This window comes from Phacochoerus africanus, chromosome 2, assembly GCF_016906955.1.
Source record: "Phacochoerus africanus isolate WHEZ1 chromosome 2, ROS_Pafr_v1, whole genome shotgun sequence".
Classification (NCBI taxonomy): domain Eukaryota; kingdom Metazoa; phylum Chordata; class Mammalia; order Artiodactyla; family Suidae; genus Phacochoerus; species Phacochoerus africanus.
In genome coordinates, this window is record NC_062545.1 from 275,194,997 (window position 1) to 275,211,585 (window position 16,589).

Below are 16,589 nucleotides of genomic sequence, written 5' to 3' on the forward strand. Positions count from 1 at the left end.
CTTTGCAGGTAAGAGAAATGCATCATCTACACTCTTCTGTCTACTCGTTCTTTGCTCATCAACCCATCCCAATTGAAGCACGAGGAGCAGAGGTTGGGCTCCATTAGCCTCGGATGAATTCAATTTGTACACCTGAAAAACAGAGGCGCTCTCATCGTGGTTCAGTGGAAACGAATCTGACTGGCCATCCATGAGGACGAAGGCTTGATCCCTGGCCTCGCTCAGTGGGTTAAGGATCTGGCGTTGCTGTGGCTGTGGTGTAGGCCGGTGGCTGCAGCGCCGATTCAACCCCTGGCCTGGGAACCTCCATATGCTGCAGGCGCACCCCTAAAAAGACAGAAAGACAGACAGACAGACAGACAGAAAGAAAAACAGAAATGAGGAGGGAGGAAGGGACAAGGAAAAGGATAAATATTTTGGGCAAACCCCTGTCCACGTCTGTCAACGAGCACAGGACCCGGGTGAAAGCAAGACAGGAGGCGCGATGCCACTTCGTCAGCCCCTTCGAGCCTCCGTGGTGTAAGTCTCGCCTCCCGGACAGGACTCTGGTGTTTAAAGAGAACAATTTTCTTTTTACTGTGTGACGCCTAAATAAGAAACCAATTCCTACATTTGCTCCAAAGCAGGGGTCAGCAAACTTTTTCTTTAAAGGGCAGGAGAGGACATGTTTTCGGCTTTGTGGGGCTTGCAGTCTGTCAAACCCCTCAACTCGGCCGCTGTAAAGGGAACGTGGAAATGAGCGGGCGTGGCTGTGTTCCAACGACACTCCTTACAAACCCGGGGAGCCAAGTGGGTTTGCACCGCCCTGATCTAAAGGGACGGCGTTCTGTCGCAAGGCTGAAAGGATGGCTGACGTGGTTGGTCTCCAACAGGCGCTTTCAAGGGCAACTTGGCTCTGCGCAACTGCTGCTTTAAGTACTTTTATTCAGACCAACCCCTCTATCTGCACAAAATGCCACGCCGCTGCTGTGTAACTGGGCCTGACACACAGAGCTGTCAAATCTGTCCTGGAGTCAATGTAAAGTCACCACCCGGACCGTCCACACACGGTACGCTCGGCTCCTGCCGTCTAAGTGACTGCTGTTTCTCAGTGACCTTCCGTGACCTCCTAGCGGACCAGGTGACAGTTAGCGACTCTGCCCGAAGCTGCCCCCTCGTTCTGCAGGGTCCTCGGCCAGCCCTCTCTCCACCAGGCATCGGGAGGCAAGGCTGTGCCAGTCTTGCTTGTGGCTGCATTCCCAGTGCCCAGGCCAGTGCTGGCCACACGGAACGTCCTCAGGTAACAAATGCGGAATGAAGGGAAAGCTCAGGTCCCATCGCGGGCTTTCCAGCCCCGGACCCGTTTCACTCAGAGCACCTGAACGCAATTCCACAGCTGTACTAGATCATTCAGTCAGACTACGAATGGGGTGTGAATGGCGTATGATCGGGGGCAGGGGGGGGGGGGATATAAAATAAACTGCGCAGTTCAACGGTTGAGGTTCAAAATCATACAAAGACAATAAAATGACCCATAGTACAAGTTATGGTAAATCAATAACTGGCTTAACAACACTGGAAAATTTGAGAAGGCAAGCCTGAACGAAGGCTCCAATTAATAACCCATTATTTCTGAGGGGCCAGCGGAGTCACTGGCAGTGGGAATTCTCCTCACCCTCCCACAAAGCTGTTCTCAACTATGTTCCCTTTAGAATTCATTTTTTTTTTTTTTAATGTCTCAAGAGCCAGGTGGTCCTCAGCTTTTTCTGAATTGGAAGAAGCAAAGGAGACACACAAAAGACTTCTACTATTTCGGCAACCACCTTCCTATTCAGCACTCACAGCCCGCCCAGACCCTGGGCTGGTGCGAAGGAGGATTAAATGTTGTCGGCGAACACTCAGTGCCAAGGAGGAGACCTGGCCTTCTCTCCCTCTGTGCCATCCATCCGGGATTCTCCACCCCATGCCTGTCAAGAAGTTGGTTTTCATATAAACGGGAGTAACCAGGCAATCTTCATACTCCATCATCATGGTGCCAACCGCGGGATGCCAACACCCTTCTGGCTGCTCCTATAAGGGTCAGCCACCCACGTGAACACACTTCCACTAAATCATGTGGGTCTCTCATGGATGGAGGCTTCCTGGGACCTCCTCATGGAAAACTTTCTCATTAGGAGCCCAACTGCCCATGAAGAGACATAAAGATGAGCCACAGCGGAGGCTCCTACCCCTTCTGAAGGCCAGGACATGTGCGGGTATCTCCCTGGGCAGCGCGACCCTGAGGAGATGGCACTGGAGTTGCCATGCCAGGCAAAAGGGAGCCTTTCAAGACGCCTTGGAGCACTGTCCCTCTAAGGCAATCCCTTTAAAAGCCCCCAAATCCCCTAAGTTAAGAACTTCGGGGACAACTCAGTCAATTATTCTGAGTCTGCAAACACCTGCAACCAACAGTGGCTAATAAGAACAGAAAAAGCCCTAAAAGAACCACAATTCACTGTTTATATGTAAACCAAACAAACAACAATGGGTTTTCTCTTGTGCTTCTTATTTCAGAGGAAGATGGCCACTCATTAACATGGGCCAAAACCCTGCACGGCATCTGTGGCCTGCTTCACACCCTCTTAATCTCCACATGCCTCCTCTTCCTGAGTCCTGTCCATTTACCTTCCAACTACCCAGGGACTGTGTCCCATGGCCACCACCCTCATCCAAGCAGCCGTCCCACCCCTCAGCTTCTGAGTCCATTCCTGCCCCTTCCAGTGCATTCTCCCACTGAAGTCAGGTAATCCTCAAAGCACGAACCTCATCTCCTCTCTCGATCTCTTTCGCAAATACACATAGATACCCCTTAAAACACCTAATGGCTCTCAGCTTGTCCATGCTCTTAAGCTCAAGGCACATGGCATCTCTCACTGAGTGGCCCTCACCACCCCACACTTCATCCTCAGGGCACGGTGTTTCCTGGTGTAGACTGTGCTGGGTCCCTGCCCTGCCCAAAGGTCCACCTCCTTTCAATTGGCTAACTCTGACTTAACCCTTCAGACCTCAGCTCTGAGCTTCCCACGGTATTTGTCAGTCTGTAATTAGTATTTACCTTTGGACTATTTTGGTTTCTGCCTTTTTTCTTTCTTTTTTTTTTGTTTCAACACTAAGGAGGAGAGAATGAAGTCTAAGACCCTAAGGCACTCATTGGATGAATAGACTATGCATTGAGAATGACTCTAGCTATGAACCATCCTGGAAGATCTGAGAAAGCAGTTACTCAAATAATTCTGTGTTCTGTGGTTCAGACTAAGAATTCAGGTTTGGGAAGTTCCCATCGTGGCTCTGTGGTTAGCGAATCCGACTAGGAACCATGAGGTTGCAGGTTCGATACCTGGCCTTGCTCGGTGGGTTAAGGATCTGGCATTGCCGTGAGTTATGGTGTAGGTCGAAGACATGGCTCGGATCCGGCATTGCTATGGCTGTGGTGTAGGCCGGCAGCTGCAGCTCTGATTTACCCCCTAGCCTGAGAACCTCCATATGCTGCGGGTGCGGCCCTAAAAATACAAAAAAAAAAAAAAAGAATTCAGGTTTGGAAAGATTTGTGCCCCACAGTATCTCACATAGCAGGTGGTAAGATATTTGTTGATGGAAAATGAACCAAGAAATCAATCAACGAACTACCCATCTAATGCTTTCATTCCTTTCACTGCACTGGGATCCCTGCAATTTAAAACTCAAGCCGAGGATGGTCTCAGCCCGGTGCTTCCTCCCACCTAACTGCACAAAGCGACTTAAAACCCTCCAAATCTAATCACCACCTACCGCACAACAGTCACCCGTGGCCCAGGAATGACAGTGGGATCCCACGCGCTTTGTACACAGTCAAACCAGAGGGATGTGGACAGCAATCCCAGTTAAGCCACCGAGTAAAACCCTGAGCAAGTTGAACTTCTGAATTTGTTTCCTTCCAGTAAAGGGGGCTGATAACCACTATTTCAGCCACAGCTCTTCTGGTAGCAAGGTACAGAAACTCTAGGAAACATGTTCAAATAAAAAGGAAGGTTTAAGGGAAATAAAAGCATAAGGAGACTCCTGGGAATCCAAGGAAAGCTAAACATAAGAACCGAGATGGCGGCTCTGGGAACCAGTCCTCTCCTCTCTCCTGTTTCGGGGCCGCTCTGCACTGGCCCCGTTTCCCAAGGAGGCTCACTCCCTTAGGGAGCCCATCCTCTCTTGCAGCCTTTAAGACAACCTTCAGGACAAATTCCCAAGTTTATGCCTCTAATCCAGACCTGTGTCCTTCCAGGACTTATATACCCAACTGTCCATTCAGGATTTCCACCTGGCTATCTAAAAGGCACAGCTACCTGAACGCCTGGTCTTCCTTCCCTACAGCCTTCCCCAACTGAGTGGATGGCAGCTCCATTCTTACAGTTCGATGTTCAGGCCGGAAGCCTTGAAGTCACCTTTGACTCCTGTTTTCATCCTACGACGCTGTTGGCCCTGATCTTCAAAGCGTCTTCGGACCCAACCACTTTCCATCATTTGCACTACCCCTCCCCGGATTACGACGCTGGCTTCCAGCACACCACGGCCGCTCCCTCCAATTCCCTAAGACTCTTTAGCTCACATGCCCACTAATGACTGGACTGCCTCCCTGGTTCAAATTCCTGAGCCAGAACCGACTGGCCCAGCTCGTCTTCCCAAGGCAGGCCACATGACACAGGTCAATGGCCAGCTGCCTGTGGACGAGCCATTAAGTACAGAAGGTCCTCTGGGCAAAACTGAAAAAGAGCAAAGCCACCTGGAGCGATTCAGTGTGGGAGCACAAACGCTCCACGATCACAAGCGTCTTGCTGTGTCACGGCAGAGCATCAGAATGACCTTCAGTGATAGCCTAGGAGGGTCAGCTCAAAGCAGACATTCAGTGCTCGATACTGACCCTGGCGAGAGGTGCTGTGAGGACGAAGCGGTGCATTTCAGTGCCTGGCCCACCCAGAAGAGCGCCATCAGACGCTCAGGTAACCTAACCATCTACCTATAAATGATGTGTTGACATGTATAATTGGTAAAAACACTTAATATTGAGAAGGAATGGATTACACTCTGCAGGCATCTTCTAGAATGTCTCACTGCTCCCCCTTGCACTGCTGACGATTTGATAATTACCTAAAGACAGAATGATGTAAATGAGCCAGGTGGTTCTGGCTCAGGGTCTCTGATGAAGCTGCAGCTCAGGTGTGGCCAGGGCTGGAGGAGCCATTCCCGAGCTCAGCCTGGTGCTGTGAGCAGGAGGCCTCAGCTCATCTCATGACAGGGCAGCTCATCTTCCCCAAAGGAGCAGATCCAAGAGGAAGGCAGGAGGCAGGACCCACCCACAATCAGAGGTGACAAACCATCCATCACTCTGCCATCGGCTTCCACTGGTCACATGATCACGGCTGATCCCAAAAGGAAGGACTGCACATGGGCCTGCACTGCCCAGAGGTGGGGACCCCTGCGGCCGCCTTGGCTGCTGCTTACCACAGGCAATTCGTGCAGAGACCTGCTTTTAAAGAGCCCAGAGCTGAGACGGTGTTCACATTTTAAAGGGCAGTAAATGAAGACGACTACGTGACAGAGACCACACATGGCCTGCAAAGCCCAAAGTATTTCCTAGACGGCTCTTTATGGAAAAAGTACGATGACCCCCTGTGCAGACTGTTTGTCAGAGATGATTTAAGGGGCTTTTAAGGGCAATTTTGACTATATCACTGTTTCCCTTATGCCCTGACTTCAAAAGCTAACCCCCAGGTGAGCAACTCTACTAAAGTGGGTACTCGGCTCTGAATATTATAAAGTCAACCCCTAAGAAATGAACGGTTCATCATAACCACAACAGAAAGAGAATGATCAATGATGCCTTGCCCGTAAGGAGGTGGAGGATAAGTACAAACTCAGGGAAGGAATGACTAAATAAGTAAGAAACACTACAAGGACGTATCTTGCAAGTAGAATCATGAAAGTATGGAAAATCTTTAGTCGATGATTTATGACATAAGACAAGTGTGAATTTCACATAATAATTACCATCACTGTTAACTCCGTGGCAGAGAGGCCCTCACTCACTCCTCCTCACGCTCTGTGAGGCAGGGTTCTTAGGGTTATCAGTTGCCCTCATTTCACAGATGAGCAAATTGAGGTGGACAGAAATTATGTAATCTCCCCAAGGTTACCTGATGAATGAGTAGCAGGACTATTTGCTGTCACAGCAAAGTATGTGAGAACCAAGGCCACCTCTGCACCCTGAATCTTCCTGCCTGAGCATCAGCTTGCTGAGAGCGTGGCAGACGGCAGCCCTCCCTCGGGCCCTGCCCTCCCCCCAGCTTGCGGGACTCCCGGGTTCCCTGTGAGCAAGGTTAGCGAGACTTGAAATGCTACGTTTAACCTAATTATTCCTGTATCTGCTCCTTTCACCCAGAGAAAGCTTTAAAAAGCATTTTCACTGTGGTCACTGCCTTCCAGCCAAATATCATCTTTTCTGGGCCTGTAACGGGTAGCCGGACAGCCATCTCTCTGGCTGCTTTCCTAATGAGCTAAGTGGAGAGCGGCTGCTTGAGCCCCGGGGCCCACAAAGTTTTGACACTGGAATGACATACGGCAGAGAATGCTGCTGCTCCTGCAATCCACGGAAGGGCTGTCAGATACACAGGACTCAGGACACACACTGGTAGCCACTGCACAGCAAGCTGAGCTCGAGGCCAAGGGCATCCTCTGTGAACACAAGCAGACCTCCCCCTGAGTGGTCTCAGACGGCTCAACTGGTCCACTCTTCTCAGATTCATGAACCTCAGGAGATATGACTTGCCTGCGGCTACACAACCAGTGGCAGCGCCAAATCTCCCTGCTGCTAAGGCTAATTCTCCCACCTTTGGGGTTGTGCTCTTGGAAAGCCTGAAGCCCAGCTGGTTGCGGGGGCAGGTGCTGGTTACGACAGGTTCTTGAGGGAGGAGGACCTGAGCAGAGGGAGTCCTCTTGGACTAGAGGCAGGGACAGAAAGAGCAGCAAGGGACAAAGGCAGACAGAGAAACTCAGAAGGCCTGGAGGCAAAGGAGGTTAGACACAGGCCTGGTAGACTGGTGACTATCTGGCCAGGCTGCTACGAGGAGCACAGTCCGCTGAGCGAGGACAAGCACAAAGACCGTCCAAGGGCACTGAGGGGGCCTCCGAGAGTGAAACATGGATGTGTGTCAATAAAGGTCCCACCCACATACCCGGCTGCGACCCTGACGGAACTCTAATAAGCACCGCTGTCCCATCCCCACAGTAAACATGCAAACCACGGGAAGATAATCACCTCCCTTAGCCTGTTCTAATTAAGAGATAATAATCATCTAACAAAAATATTACTCCCCTGCCTAACAAGAAAAGAGGGGAAACACCACTGCTCCGTGTTAGTGACCCTACGCCAGAGCCACAGCAACTCGGGATCCGAGCCAAGTCTGCGACCTACACCACAGCTCACGGCAATGCCGGACCCTTAACCCATTGAGTGAGGCCAGGGATCAAACCCACAACCTCATGGTTCCTAGTTGGTTGGATTTGTTAACCACTGAGCCACGACAGGAACTCCATGACGAGAACTGTTTTTATAGGTAAAAATCTCAACGTGTGTGTGTCAGACTAGCAACCAGAAGGCTCAGCTAAGAAATCCTGATTTTAAAAATGAGGCGGCAGGAGGATGATATTTAAGTCCTTTCCTGGCCTGCGAATGGGAAGGGTTTTGGTAGCAGATGAGTGACCTGCTTCTGAGAGTCAGAGGAATAGGGACGGCAGAGAGGGACCAAACCAGCAAGACCCCGTAGCCCAGGCTCGGCAGACGGGGCCTGCAGCCTAACTCTCACCAGCCTCCTGGTGGTCTGTGCAGGTTCCTTGCTTGCAGCCTGCAGGTGAAGAAGGACTTTTACGCATTTAAATGGTCTCGCTCTAGCTGGTAATGGAAGTACCTACAAAGCAGTCCTGATTGAGCCCCTTGGCCTTGGGAAGCCTCCAATAACCTGGCTCTTTAAGAAGTTTACCCATCCCTGATACAGACAAGCCACCCTGGGGTAATTTCCTCAGCTGCAGACCGCAAAGCCCCCTAAAATGGTCATCTGAGTATTTCAGCATGAGGTGACTTCCAAAATCAAGTACCTTTATACGCAGCTGCCGAAAGGTAATCAGATATAAAGTGGCCGTTACTAGGATCCTAAATACTGGTGACACCTCCATGCAGCTGGAAAACAAGCAAACACACAAATGTATTTTACGCATGTTCCCAGGGTAAAGCACATCCTAAAGCCAATGGCTAGCGATAGATATTGTTCTAAAATTGGAAACATCTGATGACAAAGAGAAGTTTCCTTCCCTTTTCTTACCCACACCCAAAACAACACCCATTTCTCATGAGAAAAATTCCTTCACACTTATGCCTTCCATTTCCTACATCTGATCTCTCACTTAACAAAAAAACAATTTATGGAAGCACATAACGTATACAGAACTTTTAGTTCCACTCCCCACATACAGGAAGCTATTGGCATTATTGAAATATTGCAACCAACATGTTATTGTTATATAATTATTACATATATTATTGTGTCATATTGCATACTATACATATGGCTGATATGACATACAGTATGTTGTATACACAATGTATTGAACATACATTCTATAACATAAATATATAATATAAACACATAATCATTATATATACAACATGCTGCATTTTTTTTTTATCATTGTCATACGACTTTCTGACGCAGGAGATACCAAGCCACAAAACAGCTATGGAACTTCAGACAAGTTACTCCACTTATTTCTTTTCTTTCCTTCTTTCTTTCTTTTTTTTTTTTTTGGTCTTTTTGGAGACACACCTGCAGCATATGGAGGTTCCCAGGCTAGGGATCAAATCGGAGCTGTAGCCACTGGCCTACACCACAGCCACAGTCACACCAGATCTGAGCCGTGTCTGCGACCTACACTACAGCTCACGGCAATGCTGGATCCTTAACCCACTGAGCGAGGCCAGGGATCGAACCTACGTCCTCGTGGATGCTCGTCAGATTTGTTTCCGCTGAGCCATGCTGGGAACTCCCTACCTCTCTTATTTCTAAGCCTCAATTTCTTCACTGGTAAAATGAGAGAATCAGTTTAGATTTTTACCACTCTCTTCCAGCTTAAGACTGGGATTCCAAAAGCGTGTTAAATAACCTTTGTTTTGAAACTTCTCCCACCCGAGGCCTGTTCATGGCCACGTCAATCAAGACTTGGAACCTCATCATGAGCAGGTGTGGACATCACCTTTGCCCATCACATTAACTCTAACATCCTGGCGCCTGTTAATTCAAAGGGCCCTCGCAGGAGCTGTTTAACAGCAGAATATCTATTCGAACAACAACTGCGCTGGTGCCCCCGTCATCTACAAGCATCTGGGGAAAATGGTAATGCCCTCAACAGAAACAGTGAAGACGAAGAGCCAGGTCGTCGGTCAGGCTACCGAACAGTGAGCATCGCACCAACAATGTTAATACCACTTCTGGGCTCGCTCTGCCCCTTTCTCGTGAGGAAAGTGCTTAATAATCACTGCTCCCTGGGAGGCAGCAGACACAAAATGTTGTGATGGTGAAGGAGTAGCCTTAAATAAAATCTCTGGCCTTTTTTTCCTGTGAACCTCAGCACCTGAATGAGATTCAGCCGAGCCCAAAGCAAAGAACCACGGGAAAACAAAATTCAAAACAAAAACAGATTCTTAACCCAAATACTGGCTTTTGAACTCCCATACCCTTCTCTGAGCCCTATGCCATCAGGCAACCCATCACTGGGGCATTGGCAAATACACTCTAAGTTTTACAAGAGAAATAATTTCAAAATGATACTAGGCAACACTGATGGGCTTGTGGCTAATGGATACATTTATGCATCACACGTAAAAAGTTAACTCCCTTCTGGAAAACAACACGGCGAGAACCTTCGAGCTAGTCCTATGTTTCTGGACTGGGAACTTTATGTTGGGAACTTGCCCTAAGGAAATCATCCAGCAGGAATTACAAGTACATACGAATAAAGCTACTTACTGTTGCCTTACCTATAACAAAAAGGGGAAATCACTTCAAAATCCAGCAGGAGGTGAAAGATTTAATAAGTTTTGGAACAGCAACATGATGGAATGTTACAGTCATAACAGTAACTCTAAAGACCACAAAGAAGCACGGAATCAAAGACAAAAATGATTTGCATGTGCTTATGACTATATGAAAAATAAGCACGCGTGGGTGGCAGCTCTGGAAAAGAACAACAGTAACAGCTAATTCTTCTGCTCACTCACTCTGTTTTAGGCCCTTCGGATCTAGACATTCAATATACACTTTCCTCTTTGCATTTTGTCAATTTTTTTCAATTTCTTCTTTAACAGCATAACATCTTTTCAACTAAAATAAAATGTAATTTCTCTGTACTTAACCTAAAAATTTACAATAATAAACACTTACTAAACATACACTATTGTGCCAAGTCCTGCTCTAAGCACTTTACATGTATAAATCCCCTGCTCCTCACAGCACCCGAGGTAGATGCTATTTACAAACGAGAAAACTGAGGGCCAGAAGTTAAGTGACTCATCAAACATCAACCACCTGGAAGCCGGGGAGCAAGGGTTCAACCCTGGCATTTGGGCTCCAGTGTACAGGCTCTTAACCACTACGTAATTATGAGAAAACTTCAACAGCATTCGGAACAGGAAAATGGATTATGTTGGTTACTTTAATATTCGAGGTTAGCTAGGAATAGCTCAACTATGTCTGGTCCTGCAGGAACTACTTTCAAAGAAATGTGACACCATAAACAGGGTCCCTGTGACCACTGTGCTCAGCACAGCTCAGGCCTCTTCAGGTACCGAACACCAGGGAGCTCACACAATGACTAGTGTAGATGGTCACTGATTCACAGCCCACAAAGGCACCTCTGAGATCATCTGGCACGTGATCCGTCCAACTAAGAGAAGGAAATGGGTCGAGGGAGCCAAACTCACCGCTAGCTGGGGCTCGGACAGATCCGTGGACCTGGTGAATCCAGGGTTCTTTCTTTCTATTATACATGTATGATGACAATTACTATTATTCATTACGTGCTTCGGATGCCAAGGACTTTGACCCCTTTACAGGAATCACCTCACTTGATTTCACGCAAGAGTCCTTCGAGGTGGGCATTATTACTAATCTCGCGGAGAGACTAGGAAACAGGCTTGGAAAGGCGAGGGCGAGAAGGCTCTGAGCCAGGTGGGGGAGTGCAGCGCCCAGCTCTGGCACATTCTGGAGGACCGCAGAGAGGCTGACACCAGATAGCTCTGGGGCCCCAACGCCACGGAATAAAGACCAGAAGATGGATGGGGGGAGGGGCCGGGCTCCAGCTCTGGCCTGAAAAGCTGCCGATATTAATTATCTGGCACACGGGCATCCAGCGGCCCCAGATGCTTCTTCACTACCTAGCTAGGTTCAAGCTTGCAGGGGCAAGTCTAAACACCGCTGCTGACTGGAATCGCAACAATTATAGATCTGCCCCTCGAGCAGAGGAACCAGAGCGCCTGCGGAATTTATGCAAATCCTTGACTCCCCGCCCAGCCAGGGCAGCCCCCCTGTCAGACCAGCCCTGGGAAAGGCGCTTTTGCAGTCAACTCTTCCACTGAGGGTGTGCATGGCAGGCGCTCACACCCAACTGTGTACAAACATGCAAATCAGTAGCATCTCCTTTTACCGGGCGGCGGGGCCCGAGCTGCTGGGATTTCTGAGGGAGATGAACAATTTGATTAGCAACCACAGCTGCAATTTTTTTTTTTTTTTGGTCTTTTGTCTTTGTTGTTGTTGTTGCTATTTCTTGGGCCGCTCCCGCGGCATATGGAGGTTCCCAGGCTAGGGGTTGAATCAGAGCTATAGCCACCAGCCTACGCCAGAGCCACAGCAACGCGGGATCCGAGCCACGTCTGCAACCTACACCACAGCTCACGGCAACGCCGGATCGTTCACCCACTGAGCAAGGGCAGGGACCGAGCCCGCAACCTCATGGTTCCTAGTCGGATTCGTTAACCACTGCGCCACGACGGGAACTCCCACAGCTGCAATTTTTAATTCCCAAGGACGCTTCTGCCCATGTAGCAGTCCAAAAAGCAAAAATGACCACTGCAAGCATCCCTTCAAGCTATCCCTGAAAAAGAACCAAGAAACAAAGAACAGGATAGTAGGCATATTTTAGAGGAGTTCGACTCAGCTCTAAACTGAAGGTTCCCCAGGCGTCTGGGTCAAGGAATAGCCACCTAAGCCCTGACTGTCATTTAAAACGCCTTCGTGAAGCAATCTTTTGCGACGTGAACAGTCATCAATAAATTCACTTTTTGTAAATTCAGAACTGCTGTGGGATAGAGAGAGACGTAACTTATTTCAGTCCCCGACGTCTCTAGTGTGAGCAGAGAAAGGCAGGAACGTGTCCAGGGAACGTGCATACACCAGGCGGCACTGGGAGCTACTGTTTACTGAGTACCTACTACGCACCAGGAACCATGCTACACCTCTCAGACCTCCTCTGTGCCCATGGTTACCCTGGGAGCCAGGGAGCACTCAGTTTGGTCACTGGGTACACTCACGGAGGACAGCAAGTGCCACACACCACTAGTGGGAGGACAGGACAATGATCCCAACAGACAGCCCTCAGGTTTGTGATCAGGCAGTGTGGTGAGCAGACTCCCCCCCCCCCATACACAATCCCCGTGGTGCGGGCAGTAAGGAAGTAAATAACACAATATGACGCAGTCATTTGGAAAAGGCCCCTGGAGATAATGACAGTGACGCAGCGAAATGGGATTACAAAATTCCCTCGTTCAAGGTCAGATAGCAAGGGAGGGGCAGCGCGCAGGCTGGCTGGACCATTCAGGATCACAGGAAGCCACCGCCTTGTCCCCTGTCCCATCCTCTTTATTTGGACAGGGGCCTGGTAGAACTCACTATGGTAATTAATACAGGCATCCATTATCGTAAAAAACAAAAAAGGCAGTACTGTTTCTTTCTTATGTTTTGGGTTCTGAGAGATGTAAGAAAAACTAGAGCTCTGAGAGTCAAGAGCGAAACGTTGGTCCCCTCAAGGGGTGCACATCCTGCTCCGTTTAAAATCATTAGAGAGCCGTTTCTCTCCAGTGTAAGGGCTCTTCAAGGTGACAGCGAGCAGCAGGGGTGAGATTCACATTTCTCGAGCTAGTGTTTTGCCGGCTGAGTTTTTTAACTTTCAAGGTCTACAACACGGAAACAGAGCTGTAAATGATCTGAAAGGCAGATAATGATTTCCTTTAAATGTCCCTTCAGCATTTATTCCGGGTTTGACCTTCCCAATTACGGTTGTCTGGCTCTAGTCAAAGTCTGCCCACGAAGGTCAACAGAGAGGCTGAACAGAAGTCAGGGGCGGCGTGGGCTGTCCCACCGCCTGGAACAAACGCACATGAGGACGCGGCCCAGTTTCCCTTGCCCTAAGGCAGACATGACACCGGGCTGCCCGCCCTAGAGCCCGGGGCCATCAGTCATCCAATGAGCCTGCAGAGCCGTTTTGACCTTGGACGTGGGGAAGCCTCGGATCAGGGTCAGAGTGGTGCCTGGGAGTCACTGAACCAGTCCTACGCATTGTTCCAAAACATAAACAACTTTGCAGGACAAAGACACGCAGCTCAACTACGAAGAAGAGATAAACCCCGCACCACTGTCACTGGGGGTCCTTAGCAAGGGGTGAGGGGTTCTGATTTGGAGAACAAACTGCGGGTCCAGGTTTACCCTGCGCAAACCAACCAACGCCTACGCTGGCAGAGATGCAGCCCTGGTCAACGGGATCTGTAAAGGCTTAGACATCAGGGGCAATTAACTGTTCTTCTTTTTATGGCCAATTTCTGGGATCCTGAAATCCCTGCTATCAATTCCTCTCATTTAAGTTTCTGAACACAACTAAACAAAACAACAAAACGAAACTCAAAAAGCTTTAATTTTGTCTGTAAGCCCAGCTGCTGCCAATGGAAATTCTAAGAAGTTTTAACTCATACATTTGTCTAAGAAAAACCAGAGACAACCTGAAAAGCAAGTCAATATATTAAATTCTTGTTATGAAAGTGGTGAACTGAGTTACTGGATCAATGTCAGGTTTCTTCTCAGGGGCTGGCACTGAAGAAGGGTGTTACATCTCGGCCCCCCAGGAAGTACCCTGTCCGCTGAGATCAGTTTTCTGCAGGACAAGGTACTATGATGTCGTAAGCAGAGGTTTTGATGCTCTCCTCCCAAATGAGCGAATCACACAAGAGAAAATATAACAAACCTCCCTCGCCTGGATTCTAACACCTGCCAAAGTGATCCTGTTTTTCTTAGCTATATGTATGTATTCATTCACTCAGCTGAACCATTTCAGAGTGAAATTATAGACCACACAATCCTTCGCCTCTAAATACTTCAGCGTGACTACCCAAAGAGGGACATTCTCCTTCAGGACGCATTACCATCACCACATGTAATAAAATTAGCAACAGTGGGAGTTCTTCTTGTGGCTCAGTGGTAACGAACCCGCTAGTATCCATGAGGATGTGAGTTCAAGCCCTGGCCTCACTCAGTGGGTCAGGGGTCAGATGCTGCCGTGAGCTGTGGTGTAGGTTGCAGACTCGGCTCGGATCCTGAGGTACTGTGGCTGTGGTGTAGACTGGCAGCTGCAGCTCCAATTCAACCCCTAGTCTGGGAACAAATGCTGTGTGTGTGGCCCTAAAAAAGCCCTCCCCCCAAAAAAAGCCACAGTCCCCGAATATTATTTATCACCTAGTTCATATTCAAATTTCCTGAACCATCCCCCAAATGTCTTCTATTGACGTTCTGCTCAAACTAAGATTTGATTAAGAACCACTAAGGAGTATCTTTTTCAAAGTAACTTGTTGGACAAGGAATGACCAATGGAAAGTCCCGGGGGCGGGAAGTGGCCTCCCACCTGCTTTCCCTAATACAAGGAGAAAAAATGACCCATAATCTGGCCACAGAAACAACCACTATGAACATCTGCATGTGCTGCCCTCAGTTTGTGTCTCCTGTTCATAAGCACCCACCGTCCGTACGCTTGCAGTCTCGCTACAGGCCAGCTGGTGCCTCTACTCGTTTCGGCGAGGGCAGAAAAAGAGCCAATACCTAACGGAGTCCTGCGGGTGCCACCTTTGGCATTTTGGGTCTGCCACCTGCTGGTCTGGGGGTTACTAACAATGACACAGGGCAGCCAGGTACACAGGGAGACCCACGTGCCCTGGGACTCGCTGAAAGGTCCTGCAAGTTCGGATGCACCACGGCACACTGACACGCAATCCCTCTGGCTTCCTCCTCCTCGAAGCTGACCCGAACTCCAGCCCCTGAGTGACGCTGCGTAGGTGGTAACAGGTGCTGCTGTCCCGTATCACGGACGTTTAGGACGGATAAATAGAGCTTTTTGTTTGTTTTTTTACATAAGGTACTTTGAACTCTCTGGAAGAAGGGTGCTATGTATTTAAAAGCTGTTACCAACATTCTCCAAACCAAACTGTCACAAAAGATTCAAACTCCTGGATTTCAAAGGTTTCACCTGGGATATTTTTTAAAGGTGAAAATTTTCAACCAACGGACACACATCGCACTGAATAAAAATCTCAAGCTGAACGAAGTTCTCAGTCAAGCCAGGTGCCACCCCCCTGAGATGCACATCATTTCACTCCTTAGAACTGTCTGTTTAAACTATGCTGAGCTGCAAGCATTTTCTGACCTGAAAGGTATTTCCCCAAGGAGCTGCAGCTCTGGTTTGGAACCAAAGTATCCCAACCAAGCTGCCTCCTTCCTTCTTCCTGGAGATGAAGCCCAGGGCCTGCTTACCTTGTCTCCAGGGGCACAGATGGCTTCGTTTCACGGGCTTCTGTGTTTCAAGAGCATTGCCCATGCTAAAGGCAGAGGATCACAGGGCCCCCGCAAGCCCCGGCGTCTTTGCTGAACCTCGAAAGAGGACCGGGTCACGAGCTGGAAGGGGGTTCATCTCTCCGACATCCCAATCCCCAGCGCGAGCCCGGGCAAACCCTCCCAAGAACGCTCGAATTCTGCTCTGAAAGGTCTTTGGCGCCTGCCTTTCAAACTCTCTTTGCTCCGAGGGAGGAAATCAGAATAAAAGGCTGGTCATCGCCCTACCGGTGGGGCTCGGGGACCCGTCTATATTAGGAAGCTCTTCCCCGGCCCTCCTTTGTCACCCTGTTACTCACTGCCATAGCAGCGGCCTCAGAGAACCAAGTCGACTTCCAAACCCTGTCAACACTGCTTTTCCTGGGGGGAGGAGTGCACATCGGGTGATCAAAAAGCTAAGAGTTAAAAACGGACCGATCTGAGGTGTGCCAGAAGAAACACTGTCACACAGACCCCAATGTCACTTTCTTCTTAAGGTTCTGGCCCTCAGACTGGTGTGCATCACATGACAAGTTCCATCAGAGAAAACAAACTGGTTTCATTAATACTGTTTCCAAGGGGGAAAAACACACAGAGAATGCAAGCTCTACTTCAGGTTCCAAAGGGGAGAAGAGGGCTGGGGATGAACAGCTG

The 16,589-nt window shown here is 49.0% G+C and overlaps 1 protein-coding gene across 13 annotated transcripts in view; it reads right to left on the reverse strand.

Annotated features, from left to right (window-relative positions):
• RAPGEF1 (Rap guanine nucleotide exchange factor 1) overlaps positions 1–16,589 on the reverse strand; it is a 130,837-nt gene that overhangs the window by 90,968 nt on the left and 23,280 nt on the right. For 2 of the 13 annotated variants that reach the window (XM_047768744.1, XM_047768742.1), the window contains exon 1: positions 15,879–16,499. The exons of 6 other annotated variants lie outside the window; for them this stretch is intronic. In XM_047768744.1, the coding sequence (XP_047624700.1) occupies positions 15,879–15,942 (64 nt within the window). In that variant the 5' untranslated portion in view covers positions 15,943–16,499. Of the gene's footprint in view, positions 1–15,878; positions 16,502–16,589 lie in introns of those variants that run through there. 5 more of the 13 variants (XM_047768749.1, XM_047768748.1, XM_047768751.1 and 2 more) reach the window with 5 other exon arrangements.